The sequence below is a fragment of the Candida theae genome, assembly GCF_024610275.1.
Source record: "Candida theae strain CBS 12239 chromosome Unknown scaffold105, whole genome shotgun sequence".
Taxonomy (NCBI): domain Eukaryota; kingdom Fungi; phylum Ascomycota; class Pichiomycetes; order Serinales; family Debaryomycetaceae; genus Lodderomyces; species Lodderomyces theae.
In genome coordinates, this window is record NW_026261397.1 from 1 (window position 1) to 15,301 (window position 15,301).

Genomic DNA, 15,301 nt, shown 5'->3' on the forward strand with positions numbered 1-15,301 from the left:
ACACAATCTGTTCTCCACGACCCAAAGCCCCCGCCACTATGAAGTGTTTGCAATTCATTTTTAGTAAAAGCACATGTCACGCACCTGTGACAACCTCCGAGTCTCGTGGTGCTTATAGCCCCCTGAAAACGAACATTGTCCTTTGCACTCAGCTTTTCCTGGCTAGTGTGCTCTCTCTAGTAATAAGCATGGAAAAAGACAGTCGAAGAAAGTTTCTTCAGTTCTGTACATGGCACTGNTGATGCATTCCATTGCTCAAGCTTCAATGCTCATATCGAACTCTGTCGCCGGGAAAGTGTGGCGAGGTTGAGCGTGGAGATGTATAATCTTGTTGATAACGTTGCTGTTGCCGAAGTTGCTGTTGCTGTTCTTCGTTTCCTAATCCTGCCTCGTCTTGACACCTCTTGGCAAACATCTTGATAATGCCTTCCTTTCCTGAAAGCAACCACATCAACAATTTTGTAGGCGTTTAAGTCAACGAATAGTCTGCGTGTGGATCAATGCTATGAAAGATACAGGTTCTTTCTCAGTAAAGTGACTGATGTACTCTTTTCCCTCGCAAATTCCTCAACTCTGTCACCAGTCACCAAAATGAATCAGTTTGCCCAAAAAGTTCATTAATCAAAAGCTTTCACAGAGCGCAAAAGCAATGTCAATCATAGCACAGTTACCGACAAGATCAGTTACCGCTTTAAAACAGTAGACACTCGGGTTCAAAGCATTGAGAATATTTGGTTGCCATTCGGTAGTCAATCAAATTCACGTGCATCAACAAAGTTCGGGGAATTATTGGTAGTGTTGTGAAAAAGGAATATCGTCGCAAAAATAAGAGACATCACGTGCAACTGTTGAATACAAGGAAAGAATAGTAATCACCTATACTACCAATTTTAGGAAAGAATAGCCAGATATACTACTACTCAAAAAAGCACTGGCGAAATGCACCTCAAGTAAAGCCACTGATGCGAGAAGCCTGCAAAGCATTTCCATAATGGTGACACCATAAACTTTATCTGAAAATTTGTGCAAATTTCAGTGGAATCATTTATTCTCAATTTTTGCAAAGATTGACAAATATTGACCGATTAACTCGAAAGTGCTATACTTGAGGATAGTAACTAGTTACCCTATACTCCACTGTTTTATCTAAGCTTGTTGTCTATTAAATAATGGTGTTACAATTGGTAAGACATTTTCTTTGTAGGAAAATTGTTGCAAATTTGTCAAAACTGCAGCAATACATATACCCTTTCTCAACGCACAAGTTTAGGACGGGGAGGATAAAGTTGAAAGTACACTATTGTAAAGCTTTCTCTTTCAACAAATACTAGTCACAGATTCCAACTTCTATCTTGGAATTCCATTCCATAGCGGACAGGGTTTGCACTTAATATGGCCTAATGACTTGTCGTCATTAGCATTGGATACTGACATTGTCAACAATAACAATAACAACAGCAACAACAGCAACCACTTTTCCTCCATGTCACGACACAACACCTCCGCGCCAAGCTCTTCCACTGCTACTGTAGTCACTACTTTCAACGGTCTGCCGTTTTCAACTACTTCGAACCAGTTGTACCTGGCAGATACCCCACAATCGTCACAATTGTTTAAAAATTTCATTACCAGCAACAAACTACACCCTTGTAGTATAGTAGAATCAGCTTATGCTGAATGACGCCATTTTTGGATTTACTAACGACACCGCGACACTGGAATGGGATACGCGGAATTAAGTCAAGACGCTCGGAAATAGGGACAAGCAGTTGAGATACATGAAAATGCATTACAACACTGATTGAGCCAAATATCAGATAGAATCGTTAGAGAAATGCAAACACAAAGAAAAGGAATGCCACTACAATGCCGCTAAGTATATTGTACATAAATAGATAAGAGTTCCCGGTTTCCATGAGAAGTAGAAAAAGGGAGAAGAAGAATGAGGATTAGTATCGAGAGAATAGCTACTGTCCTACTTAGAACGAGTGCTACTCATATGTATGGGAAGCCTAACGCCTATATATGTTACATTTAGGTATGGGTTCACACCCGTGCAGGCATTGCTTTTAAGAAGAATGTCTCGCACATTCTTGCATCAGTTTTGTTCAAAGGAAACAACTATACCACAACAACGTGACAATTACTGTGAGCCAATAAATGTTGTATGAAATCACTGAACCATCAGTGGTAGAGTTTTGCCACCCCCCCAAATAGTGCATTGAAAACGTACCAACCATTATCTGTTTCTGGGTTACAACAATTGATTTGCCAGACTGATTTGGCAATGTCAGAAGTACTTTGAAAACTTGACTATATTGCCAGTTGTCTGCCTATTTACAAATTATTTACCGTCTATTTCTATTACTTTTTATCACTCGCTTAATTTCATCCACCATTTGCAAATCTTCGATTGATAACGCAGCGCCTGCCAAACCGCCCAATTCTTTCCAGCTCCAAGGAAACCTTTCTTCGGACAGGAGTACTACAGATAAGGCATCCTTGAGCATGTTCATATTCTTGAAGCACTCTACTAGTGCTCTAGCAAATTCAAAATCCCACAGGCTTTGAGCCCTTTTTGACATAGACTGGTATGCTTTGGATCTTCTAAATTGACCTCGCTCTTCAAGAATCTCTTTCGCAAGCTCATAGTTTTTGAACTTGGCAGCAGCTTTCAATGCCGCAATATAAATGGGAGTATCTCTCGCAATTTTGTCATTACCAATATCAGTCTTGTTAAACTCTGTAACAGTTCCGCTTTTCATATCAGACTTGCGTAACGGTTCAAAACACGTGAGATCCTCATAGTGCTTGGAAAAACCTTCCATAGTACCCAAGTTGGTCCATGTATTCAAAAAAGTTGTTACCAACTGGGGAGTCAAGAGCCGGGGATTCGACTTCTTGATATATGAAATGATAGCGGTTGCTTCAGCCAAAGCTGCATCGTTGTTGGGCAAGGCTAATAAAGGAAGAAACGGAAATCCATTCAGTTGTTGCGCAAAGACGATGTCCTGCATTACTTTTTGTTTGAATAACCGTCCTCGTTCGTCATGGTCGATGGAGGCACGTTTAGACGACTTTTCGAAAGAATGTTTGGAATAAGACATCATCAAATATAGAACTGCTTTTGGTGTGACTGAATTAGTCTCTGTCATCTTTAAGAATAATGCCCTTGTTAGATCAAGCGTGCCTTCAAATGCAGACAAATTTAACATACTTTCATAAGTTTGCAAATTAGGAAACCATCCATGATCGTATATTTTGAAAATGAAGTCCCACGATTTAATTGCAAACCGCTTGCTTTTACAGCAGCCCCTTGCCAACGTAGCCAATATGTTCTGATTCAACGGTATTCTGTTATCCAACATTTCTTGATACATATCCAACGCACTTTCCAACTTGTTGTTCTTGACAAACGAGAAAATCATATCGGTATAGTTGCGTTCATTCGGTTGAGTCTTTTTGGACAAGAATTTCATGGCATTGAACGTCTCCCACGCTTTGTCGTGATCATTTACATAATAAACGTACCCCTGAAGTATCGATGTAAATATAGAGCGTGTGATCTCTATGTTCTTTAATTTCATTGCACTGAGCAACTTTTCCACCTTCTTCATGTTATCGCTCTTCACATATGCACAAACCATGGTTTCATAATAGTCTGTCTTTTGATCATTCTTTTCTAATAGCTTTTCAAAGTAAGTTTCCATCATTTGAACTTCGCTGGGAGTAACTTTACCTCCAGTTGCTAGTGCCTTGAAGATTAAAAATTCGACCTTAGTGGTAATGGTGACTCCTGCTTCTTTGTACATTTCGATAATTCGCGGGATAAGACTTTTTAGCACCGGAAAGGGTATTGTTTTCACAAACGCTTGCACAGTTGTAGCATCGAGCCCATTGAAGCCTCCACTTAATTTCAACTGGTGTAATAGAAGAGACCATTGGGGTTTGAATTGCGCAGCATCGGTAGGCAGCATCAAGTAATTTGAAACTAGCCCAAGTCTTTCATTGATCTCTGAAGGGAAAGAACAAATGCCCGGTTGTTCACTGGAGATGGAGTCGGAGTGAAGTGCCAGGGGATCATGTATTGCCTCGTACACTTGCTCGGCCGACTCCAAGGTCAGTTTGCCACTGTCAACATCGAAAGACGGCTGCGCAACTTCCTTCGTTAGCTCTCTCAAAGTAGATAGCTCCTTTCTCGCTAGTTTTTTGATGCTCAAGGCATCATTGTCAAGATATTTTTGCTTCTGTAGTAGTCTCTTTGTCCGTATTTGATGTTCAATTTCGTCTTCTTTAATGTCCAACGGAAGTTTTTGTAGTGACTTCGGGGATACCCTAGGAATGAACAAATGACATTTAGTACCTAATAGGTATTTGAAAGGCTGCGCAGTTGTACGTTTTGCAGCATGATTGGACAGGAGGCTCGTCAGTCGTAGCATTATTGGACCAAGCAGATGTAGGGAACGTGATTTACCAAAATGCCTCTTCTTCAGCCAAGTGGAAGGACGATGGATTCTAGTGCAAAAAAGAAGAAATAGAAAAACGTTAGACTTTTTCGTGCAGTATAGACTGGAATTATGGCAGATATCACTATCAAACCAATACGAAACCCCGAATCAAACTGAAAAGAAAAAGATGCGATGTCTCGCTTGAAGCAAAAAAAAAAAAAAAACAAAAAAACATCACGTAAGAGATCTATAAGCAGAGATCTGGCGAAACGAAGAGAGAAAGAGAAAGAGAGAAAGAGAGAAGGAGTATCAATACAAAGAGACAAGATTGCCAACATTTCGAACCCTTGTATAATCAACACATTTCAACATCACTACCAGCAACTCAATAGACTGATCCAGCAAGATTTCCTGGCTCAACAGAAAGTATTTGTATGATCTGCACCCGCATTTGAAAAGAGAAGGAGTGAGAATAAAAAGTTGTAATGACACAACTGAATTTGGATTCTATTCACTTATCGCCCCACGAAAGGCAAAGGTCAGCCTCAACTGCAGCATTGCATCCCGACCTCGGCACGCTCACGTCACAAGATCCGCACTTGATGATGAAACCTTCGGGGCTATCCCCTGGAGTGGGTACAAGTGGCGTCACCAGCGGATCATCCGATATACCACCAGATTTGGCTATATTGTTGCAAAAGTTGGACGAGGATTTCTTGGTAAATAAAACGATCGACCAATGGACTTATATCAACAGAAGAGAGGAGATAATGCAGTCAGTGAATAGGCTCCACCAGAAACAGAACCAGGAGTATTTTCCTTTGGACCCCAATTTGTTGGAAATGCCCCTCAAACCAAGAAGATCGGCAACATTTTTCACTGATAGCAAACGTTCAGACGACATCTTGGAAATTTTGAAGAACAGGGCTACCATCTATAAATCGGATTTGGCCTTTGTTGTGTTGGATTCGAGGGGAAAGGAAGTGAATTCCATCACCTGGGAAAAACTATATTTGCGGGCGGTCAAGATAGCTTATGAAATTCAGCATAGATCAAGCATGAAAAACAGTGACACAGTCATTTTATTGTACAAAGATGGAGAAGTTACCGAATTTGTTGCTGCATTGTTTGGGTGTTTTCTAGCAGGAGTCACAGCGATACCAATACACCAGGATATCTCATTAAGTGAAGTTTTGAGTATCCTAACGCTCACATCTACAAAGCTTCTTTTGTACTCAGACACGGTAGCGAAAGAACTTGAAAGACTCAATGCTCAGAATCTGAGAATACAGTGGCCCGCAAAGTTATTGAAATGGAGAACGACTGATTTCGGCTCCGCAAAAAAAACAGAGTTATCTTCTTGGCATGCCAAGCATCAAAGCAGAGGTGATGCTGTACAAAGTATGAATCTAGCATATATTGAGTTTTCAAGGTCTCCAGTGGGGGAGCTTCGTGGCATTGCTCTCAGCCACAAAACCATTTCACATCAAATGCAATGTTTGGATGTTGCGCTTCTGAGTTTGCCAAACTCTGGAGGTGCTTTCCGGCGCAGTAGCAAAGAATACAAAGGAAACAAAAAAGTCGTTTTGGCAACCTTGGATATTAGGTTCTCGATCGGCCTCATTCTAGGTATAATTTTTACCATTTATAGCGGAAATGTATTGTTCTGGGCGCCACAGCGAGTGATGGAAACACAGGGGTTGTATGCAAACATTTTGACAAGATGTCGAGCATCGTTGCTCTTGGCTGATTATTTGGGGTTGAAAAGGGTCACTTATGATTATCAGGAGGCACCGAGCGCAACAAGGTACTTTTCGAAAACGCAAAGGGTTGATTTTTCTTCGGTCAAGTGGGTTTTGGTGAACGCGTTAACTATTGACGGAGAATTTATGGAAATTTTGGCCCAAAGGTATCTCAGGCCGTTAGGCTGTCAACATCCGGAGAATGCGATTATTCCGATGCTCACTTTGAGCGAGTATGGTGGAATGGTTATTTCTCTCAGAGATTGGCTCGGGGGGAAGGAAAAGATGGGAAATGTACAGTCAGACGATGAGTCCAGTGATTTGTCTTCGGTTGTGATCGATAAGGAGTGTTTGGGTCGAAATTTGGTGAAGATTGTGGAGACAAACCCATCAACGTCTGACGACATTGGCAGCAACAATCTCAGGGTAGATGCCTTTGGATATCCACTTCCCGATGCAACTTTGGCGGTTGTGAACCCCGAACTGGCAACCTTAGTGCAAAAAGGGGAGCTAGGAGAGATTTGGATTGACAGTCCATGCCTTTCAGGTGGATTTTATGGTTTGCGAAAGGAATCAAAGCTGATTTTTCATGCCAAATGCCACGGGCCAGATGGCTTGCTCGAAATGGATTTTTTAAGAACGGGGCTTTTGGGATTTACGCACAACGGCAAAGTCTATGTGTTGGGCTTGTATGAAGACAGAATACGACAAAGAGTGAGCTGGATGGACCACCCATCGTTCAAGAGAACAAGCTTGGATGTTGGGCTGTATTCAGGATCGAGGTACCACTATTCTTCGCATTTGCTAGCTACGTTGGCCAGTGAGGTGAAACAGATTTACGATTGTACAATTTTTGACATATTTGTCGGTAATGAGTATTTGCCCGTTGCAATAGTGGAGGCAGAAGTTATACGAAATCAATTCGACGATGCAAGTGGTGCCGATGCAAATAATGGAGGGGCAAAAAGCAAAGTTGGAGATCTTGAGCAAAACAGTGGTGTGCCACTCAATGAACCAGTATTGAATGCAATTGCCCAAAAATGTTTTGACACTCTTTATAAAAGACATTCATTAAGATTGTACTGTGTGATGGTTGTTGATTGTGACACTTTACCGAAAATTATGCGAAGTGGTGGAAGAGAAATTGCAAATATGCTTTGCAAGAAAAAATTTTTGGAAGGAACTTTGAAAGCTGATTTTGTGAAATTTTTTGTCAGAAAGTCGATTAGTTTGATACCTCATGGCGAGGATGTCATTGGAGGAATATGGTCGCCATATGTGTCAGAGTTGAGAAGTAAAGCATTGACAAATTTCCCCAACCAGTATTCGGCCATTGACTATCGGGCTAAAGCAATAGATGACAAAACGGGCACAATATTATCAGATTTCAAGACAATACATGATATTCTCAAGTACCGTGTGTCTAAAAGTGGCGACTCCATTGCTTTTCAAAATGTTGATGTCAGCGGAAAGAACAAACCTTTAACATGGAAGAAGTTTGAGCACAGAGTTCATGCTGTTTGCCAGTACTTAATCGACAAGACCAATATCAAGGCGGGGCAGTACGTAATATTGATGTACTCGCTATCTGAGGACTTTGTTATAGCAACTTACGCTTGTTTTGTTTGTGGGATCGTACCGATACCAATGCTTCCCTTTGACTCAAACAGGATTGGAGAAGACTTTCCTGCATTTATTGGAGTGATCAAAGACTTTGACATTTCCGAAATACTAGTCAACGATGAGGTTGAAAAGTTTTTGAAAAATGGTCCTATAGCAGACTCTTTAAAAAAAGTCACCCATAAACGAGTCAAATCGCTCAAGATAAAAAACACTACCAAACTTAGTAAGGTGACAAATGTGGGTGCTTTGACAACAAAAATTTCTGCTTATCTGGGCTCCAATAAACTTAGAAATGAAGATGGGATTGCTTTGGTTTGGCTTAATTTTACCTCCGATCACTACCGTGTTGGTGCCACTTTGAGTCACAAGAATATTCTTGGAATGTGCAAGGTGTTCAAGGAAACATGCAATCTTAGTTCCCAGTCCGCTATTGTAGGCTGTGTGAGACACGCTTCAGGAATTGGCTTTGTGCAAGCATGTCTTTTGGGGGTTTTTTTGGGAACCACTACGTATTTAAGCTCGCCAGTTAATTATGCTGAGAATCCGTTGTCATTCTTTTTGACACTTGCTCGGTACAAGGTGAAAGACGTTTTTGTTACGGAGCAGATGCTTAAGTACGCGGCCATTAAATTTTCTCCCAAAGGTTTCAACTTGTCCCATTTGAAGAATATGATGATAAGTACCGAGAGTAGAGTCGAGGTGGACTTGTTGAGGAAAATTGCTAAAGTTTTTCAACCCACAAAGATGAGTGCAGCATCAATGTCCACGGTTCATAATCATTACTTCAATCCGATTATCTCCACCCGGTCATACATGACAGTTGCGCCTGTTGATCTTTACTTGGACCCAGTAGCGTTGAGACAGGGTTATGTTTCTGTTGTTAGCCAGTCTGATGTGCCGAATGCGCTCCATGTACAAGATTCGGGAATGGTTCCCGTATGCACAGAAATTGCCATCGTTAACCCTGAAACAAGGAGAATATGTAAAGAGGGTGAGTACGGTGAAATTTGGGTGTGCTCGGAAGCAAATCTCACGTCGTTTACCAACGGCCCCCAAGGACCTGTGGACAATTTCACTCCTATACAATTTAGTGGAAAAATCAAAGATGGAAACCCTGATGTGACATACCTTCGAACGGGAGAATTGGGCTTCTTGCATAATATTTCGATAACAAAAAACAAAAGCTATCAAAATGAGAGCGAAATCTCATCGTTTCAGCCACTTTTTGTCTTGGGAAAAATTGCTGATACTTTTGAAGTGATGGGTTTGCATCATTTCCCCATTGACATTGAAAACACAATTGAGTTTTGCCATGCAGATATTTACAAAAATGGCTCTTGTGTCTTTCGATGTGCAGATTACACGGTCGTGGTTTGTGAATCTAAGCGTACTCGGTACTTTGCATCATTAGTGCCACTAATAATAAATACGGTTTTCAGTAAGCACCATTTGATTATTGACATTGTTGCCTTCATTAAGAAAGGCGAGTTTCCTATATCTCGATTAGGAACTAAGCAGAGGGCAAGAATTGTTGATGCATGGGTACAAGGGGTGATACCTATCAGTGCATCGTACGGGGTCAACTACGGCGAGAATAGCATGATCAAGTTGATAAAAGAGATGGAAAAGTCTGCACAGGACAATCCAATGATAGAGCTCAAAAATCCTGCCTTATCGTACTACGACTCCGAGTTTGACAGCACAGATGTTTTTGATGATGAGAAAAGAGAAGCACTAAAATTGAACAGCCATCCTTAAAGTCAGTGACTAGGATCAGAGAAAATATCAATTCGTACGATGATTTTGACATGTATGTACGACAATTGAGTTGGTGTGGCGAGATCTGGAAATACACGTCCATTTTAAACTTTTAAAGTAAACTACAGTTATCATATGGCGTATGTGCAATTTGACCGTAATGGGTACATCACAATTTCAATTCTGAGCAATTGTAGTTAATTGCCAATATTGTAAATTCAGTCTATACACCGTTGTGTATGAAAGCGGTGAATAATAAACTTTTGATTTCTATAAACTTCCAATCCAATGATGTTTAAATTTAACTCGATTTAAAAAAGCTTATCTATCTCTCAAGTCATGAGTTTGAGGGGAGGGGGAGAGAGAGAAGGGAGGTTTGACTCCAAGCAATTCTCATTGTGTTATGATATTTGTCACACCTCTCGCTTTCGATAAAGATTTCAAAGACTTGAACATCATATCGCAAATTCCGTTAAAATGCTTCTCGTCTAGATATCTTAAAACTTCCAACTTGATCGCATCTCTACTCAACTGCAACCATTGGACATGAGTATTGGTCTGCATAAGTACGATGCTTTCCTCCGTAGGAGGGCCCTCAAGTCTGACCTCAAGGTTATACTTATCTTCCAAATAGCGCAAGCGCGTAGCTGCGATGAAAGCAAAGACAGGGCTCATCAAAATTCCCCCGATATCCCGAAGTCCAATACTAGCTAAGTTTGAGTTAAGCACCTTCGGCACCAATGAAGGGTTGAAGAAAAATGCTTTATGGGGTGAATCTCGTCGCGAATCGAGACTAAGAAATCTCCCTCTCCAGATGAGGTTAACAATCTCCATAGTAAAAGAATTTTGCATCCTTCGTGACTTGTCGTCCTCATAGCGGAAACTCTTCTCTTCAGCTATATGAAGACAAACTTCATCCAAGAGGTTTAAATCTCCTTGTAGCAACATAAAGTAGACTATGGATCTGGGTAGCGTGAAGATGGCAGTGTGCGATCCGTCAGCAACACGCCCCCTTCTGTATAACGAAAGTATTATTCTCGCCACAGTAGCACGAGCCTTAGGACAGAATTGGGTAAGCTCAAATAGCATCGGCGCTATTTCGTTTAAAAGCTTGAAATTGTGCATTACATTAACTTCAATTGACCGTAGTAATCCGATGATATATTTTTCGCACAAGGACAGATACAAAAGAACATTTTGCGGGTAATACTCCAGCAATTTCTTCTTGTCATTCATGATCATCGACCGGAGTTCACCACCACTTGCATTAAGTAGCGGCATGAAGGCGACTCTTTGGCAAAGCATCTCCCGCCATTCAGAGCCACTGTCGGACTTCAAAAGAAGTTTATTTATGTGCTCTAGAGAGAGATTATCATTTTTGAAACGTCGAAAATGCCATAACGCTGTGATAATCCAATCTTTGTGAAATGCCCTACTTTGAAATGAAACAATCTTTAAATATTCGTCTGCCTCCGCTACCGTCACCTTGTTTGTACATAGTTGGATCGCAAGCATATTCTTCCTCCGGGTATCTTGTTCAACATTTGACGCTTTTATTGAATCCATCTCATCTTTGATAATTCCACGGCGATCGAAGACCAGCGTTAAGCCAGTCTTTTGCCGCTTGAATTTGTCATCTGACGGGTTCTGGATCCAAGAATCCCTCCAGTCACTCGTGAAAATGCTTGTATTTGGTTCTAAGGTAATCGGGTCAGATACAATAACCGTTCCCAATACGTCAACCAACATTCGTAAATTAGGATCCTCGGGAAATTTAATGTGCAAGTCTTTGATCCAATTGTGTTCCCAGTTACGCAAGGCAAAGGTTTCTTTTCTCCTGTGCATGTTCCGGCAGCACATATACTGTGGTAAGTTTTGAAACATAACCAATCTTAATATACTTGATATATGGAATCTCAACACTTCATACGACATTAATTTTGTCAACATTGGTAATAGAATCGACAGGTATGCTTGAAATGCGGGAGAAAAAGACTCGAACTTCTCCGTGATTCGATTCAATAGTTCCACTTGTAACGCTATGCTTATCTTCTTGGGTGGGACATCTTTCGTCCTGTGAATACGGTATTGAGTGGACCCCAAGTTGCCAAAAATGTTGAGCAAAACCTGGATCGGTACCTCGCAGGAAGGAATAAAACAGCGTTTTATTAATAAGAGCTTTACAGTATCCGGCACTGCTCTGCGGTCAAGTTCAAAAACAATACTCAAAACATCGCGTATGACTCGCTCCAGGTATCCAGTTTCTCCTCCTTGTGAAAGGTACTGTAATTGTAAATCATCAATCAGCTTTTTAATTCGAATTGAAGCCAAAATTTTAAGTGCCTCGTCGTCTTCGCTCGATCCCATTGAAGTGACACCGTCATGTATCTCTTTCTCTGTAACAGACCCTCAACATTGAGAAGCGAACAAAAAAAGAGGAAAAAAAAGACACAAATAGTTCGTTATAAGTCGCGACTGATCAACTTTTTTTTTTCTTTTTTTGCAAAACTCCATTTAAGAAGTGCCAACTAATAATTATGTCCCTTTACGAATTACCAGCTACATTTTACACCTCCTTGAGCGAGAAGTACCAAGAGGCGCTCAAAACTGGGGCCGTTTTGTATAATGGAGATGCGGCGGTCAACGAAATTGAGCTGTTTGCGATTGGAGACAAGAGTGCAAATGTGCAATTGACAATGTTGACATCTTTGATGCACAGACCAGAAAAGGGTGATAGAGAGTCCAATCCTTTTGAAAAGCCGGAGCCAGAGCTTACGATTCTTGAGGGGTATGGACCTAATCTTGAATTCAAGCTTGTTTTCAATAAGTTTCCAGTGATATCGAAGCACTTCTTGATGGTCACACGAGAGTTCAAACACCAAAATACCCCACTATCAGAGGAAGAGCTATCTGCTACATACAAAATCTTGACCGAACTAGCCAAGCAAAGCCCGTTAGATGAGGACTGGTTCGCTTTTTACAACTGTGGACCAGAGAGTGGTGCTTCTCAACCCCATAAGCATATACAATTTATGAGGGCTCCTTCACGCAAAGGTTTCAAATCTTATGCTGAGCTTCTTTCCCAGAACACTACATCACCCGCGAATGCCCAAAATCCGCTGCAGGACCAGAACATTCCTTTCGCTCATTACTTGATCAGACTAAATGAAAATGACATTGGCGACGAGAGCTTAGCCGTTAGTTTTGCTTCTCTTCTTCAACACACAATGAATGTACTCAAAGAGAACGATCAGCACCACATTTCTTTCAATTTCGTCATGACCACAAAGTATATGCTTATGGTACCAAGGTCAAACTCCAAATTTGAAGATAAATTAGGCATCAATGCTTGCGGAGTATACGGTCTCATCTTGTGCAAGAATCAAGAGTTGTTCGACATGGTGAAGGAAATTGGTGCATTGAACGTTTTGAAAAGTGTATGTTTACCAAACGCAGTAGAGCTACGTGTAGACGACTATAGTTATTAAATTAGAGGGTATTTTAAAGAACACAATGAAGCCTACATTTCCTAAGCAGTATACATTTGCTAGTATAAGTTCCTCCTGAAATGGTTTTTTGTTTTGCAATTAGTTACCGCATTAGGAAGTGTACAACAAACAACCAATTACGTGCGATTAAAAATAAATTACACCCCTACGAAAGAGAGAGAGAGAGAGAAAAGAAAAAAAAAAAAAATCAAATAAAGTGGCACCGTAAACGAACGAAGCGAAGGAGTTCGTTGCTACTTATCGAATTCTACAACTTTAAGAAATCACCAACGATGCTGTCCATGACATCAGTCGTTAAGGCTGCCAACTTCATTTTGTCCCGACCAACCTTGTCTAAAATTGTTACTCCACTTGCTAACAAATTCACAGCTTATGCTGGTTACAGAGAGATGGGATTAAAGTATGTGATGTTGTACAAATGACTACTTCTTAAAGTATACTAACCTGTTTATTAGATTCAATGATTTACTTATGGAGGAAACACCTGTTATGCAAAAAGCCATCAAGAGATTACCTCCCTCATTAAGTTATTCCAGGAATTTCAGGATTCTCACCGCTCATCAATTGTCTTTGACTCAACAAATTCTTCCACCAGGAAAGGCTCTCAAGCCTGAAGAGGACGATCACTATTTGATCCCATACATTTTGGAAGCTGAAAAGGAAGCTTTCGAAAAAGCCGAGTTGGATAACATCGAAGTCAAAAGTTCTTAGGGTTAAATAGGCGGAAAGAATGTACGGAGCTTTAAATTGAAACCATGTCCGTGCTATGGTGTAGTATTCTAATTAGAAATGTTCAAGTGCTGAGGAACTTGTCGTCAGACTACGTGTCCTTGGATGTGTGCAATGTGTGTGTGTGAGTGGATCTTTTGACCAGCTTTACATGCTTGTCTACAAAGTCCCAGAACCGGACGGCTCCAAGAAGTGATTACACCACCACACTCAATGTAATTCCTTATCTTTGTATTTCGCGTCCTTGAACTTTCTATAAAAACTCTATAATTGTATGTATATCCGTCCTGGTTGTACAAACAGTGGGTGTTCATGCTGTAAAGCATCACATGCCGAGTCTCAAACCTCTCAACTGCTCCAATACCAAGAACGTGACAATTGTATGTGGGCCCAACCTAATGAAAGCTGGAAGCCACCCCCTGAACATGAACCCAACTCCTTCTTGGCTAACTGCATTTTTGAAAATGCTAATTGCGTTCTGACCACTTCCCTTACTATTCATAATCCTCGTTTTCACAACATCTGCTGGAGAGCAAACTGTAGTAGCAACTAATCCTGCAATCAAGGATGCACCAAAATGGGTCGACTTTTTTGACGGATCCATACGTATTTGGTCAATCAAAAAAACTTTCGCAATATCATAGGTAACGACTTGCGATGCTGTCATCAACACGCCTCGAACTAAGTTAGGAGATAGACCGCGAAATAGGGAGCCCATCCCCTCATTCTTGCATATTTTGTACAAACCGTCCAATGCATTTCTATAATTTCGTCTTTGATCAATAGGTAAGGTTGCATCATTTTGCATCCTAATATTAACAACATCGGCAGGGTTACCTATAAGTCCACCCGTTGCTCCAGCTGCCATGGACAATGGTAACAAGACTGCGGTACCGGGATGTTGGTTGTGACTTTTATTGACGTAATACCCTTTGAGTGCTTCATAGATCCCAAATCGAGTTGTTGAATAAGTGGCTTGTCTCAAAAGTGACGCAGTCAACCCAGAATAGATCTTGAAGAATCCCTCTTTGGTTATGATACGATACAACATGGAAAGTAATGACTGTCCAGGGGCTGATGCGGTTTGTAATCGTACCTTCGCAAGGTCTAATGGATGCGTTACTAAGCATGCTACCATGCTGGATAGCCCGCCATACCAGAATCTGAATTTGGTTAGTAGTGATTATATATAAATCGCTTAGTACATCTAACATACGGGTATTGTATTTTTTTGCTTGTCATGCTCATGTGAGAGGGCCCCTGTTTATCAATGTATTCAACAAATTGTAGCTATAGGGCGGGCAGAGAAGACCAAATCATGGACACAAAAAAAGTTTTGCGATCTCGAAGAAGCTCTGTAGCTACCATCTGCTGGAAAGATTTTAACACACGAAATCGATCAACCAAAGAATCAGTGACCAGCAGTAATCAACACCCACAGCGAGAGCCAATGTGCATCATCAGCACAAGATGAGACAATATAGGGAGATCA

The 15,301-nt window shown here is 40.9% G+C and overlaps 5 protein-coding genes across 5 annotated transcripts; 2 read left to right on the plus strand and 3 right to left on the minus strand. All coding sequences in view use genetic code 12, as the record gives it.

The window, feature by feature from the left end:
- Positions 1-2,348: 2,348 nt before the first annotated feature.
- KGF57_001788 (uncharacterized protein) lies at positions 2,349-4,439 on the minus strand (the record flags this gene model as incomplete). Its single annotated transcript, XM_051751030.1, has 1 exon — positions 2,349-4,439. The coding sequence occupies one exon, from the start codon at positions 4,437-4,439 to the stop codon at positions 2,349-2,351; it is 2,091 nt and encodes a 696-aa protein (XP_051609704.1).
- Positions 4,440-4,933: 494 nt separating this feature from the next.
- KGF57_001789 (uncharacterized protein) lies at positions 4,934-9,571 on the plus strand (the record flags this gene model as incomplete). The annotated part of the gene is made up of 1 exon (XM_051751031.1): positions 4,934-9,571. The coding sequence occupies one exon, from the start codon at positions 4,934-4,936 to the stop codon at positions 9,569-9,571; it is 4,638 nt and encodes a 1,545-aa protein (XP_051609705.1).
- Positions 9,572-9,964: 393 nt separating this feature from the next.
- Positions 9,965-11,938, minus strand: KGF57_001790 (uncharacterized protein; the record flags this gene model as incomplete). Its single annotated transcript, XM_051751033.1, has 1 exon — positions 9,965-11,938. The coding sequence occupies one exon, from the start codon at positions 11,936-11,938 to the stop codon at positions 9,965-9,967; it is 1,974 nt and encodes a 657-aa protein (XP_051609706.1).
- A 170-nt stretch (positions 11,939-12,108) lies between these two features.
- On the plus strand, positions 12,109-13,791 carry KGF57_001791 (APA2; the record flags this gene model as incomplete). The annotated part of the gene is made up of 3 exons (XM_051751034.1): positions 12,109-13,008; positions 13,380-13,480; positions 13,536-13,791. 3 exons carry the CDS (start codon positions 12,109-12,111, stop codon positions 13,789-13,791), a joined length of 1,257 nt encoding a protein of 418 aa, XP_051609707.1.
- Positions 13,792-14,134: 343 nt separating this feature from the next.
- KGF57_001792 (uncharacterized protein) lies at positions 14,135-15,023 on the minus strand (the record flags this gene model as incomplete). Its single annotated transcript, XM_051751035.1, has 2 exons — positions 14,135-14,905; positions 14,967-15,023. 2 exons carry the CDS (start codon positions 15,021-15,023, stop codon positions 14,135-14,137), a joined length of 828 nt encoding a protein of 275 aa, XP_051609708.1.
- Positions 15,024-15,301: the final 278 nt, after the last annotated feature.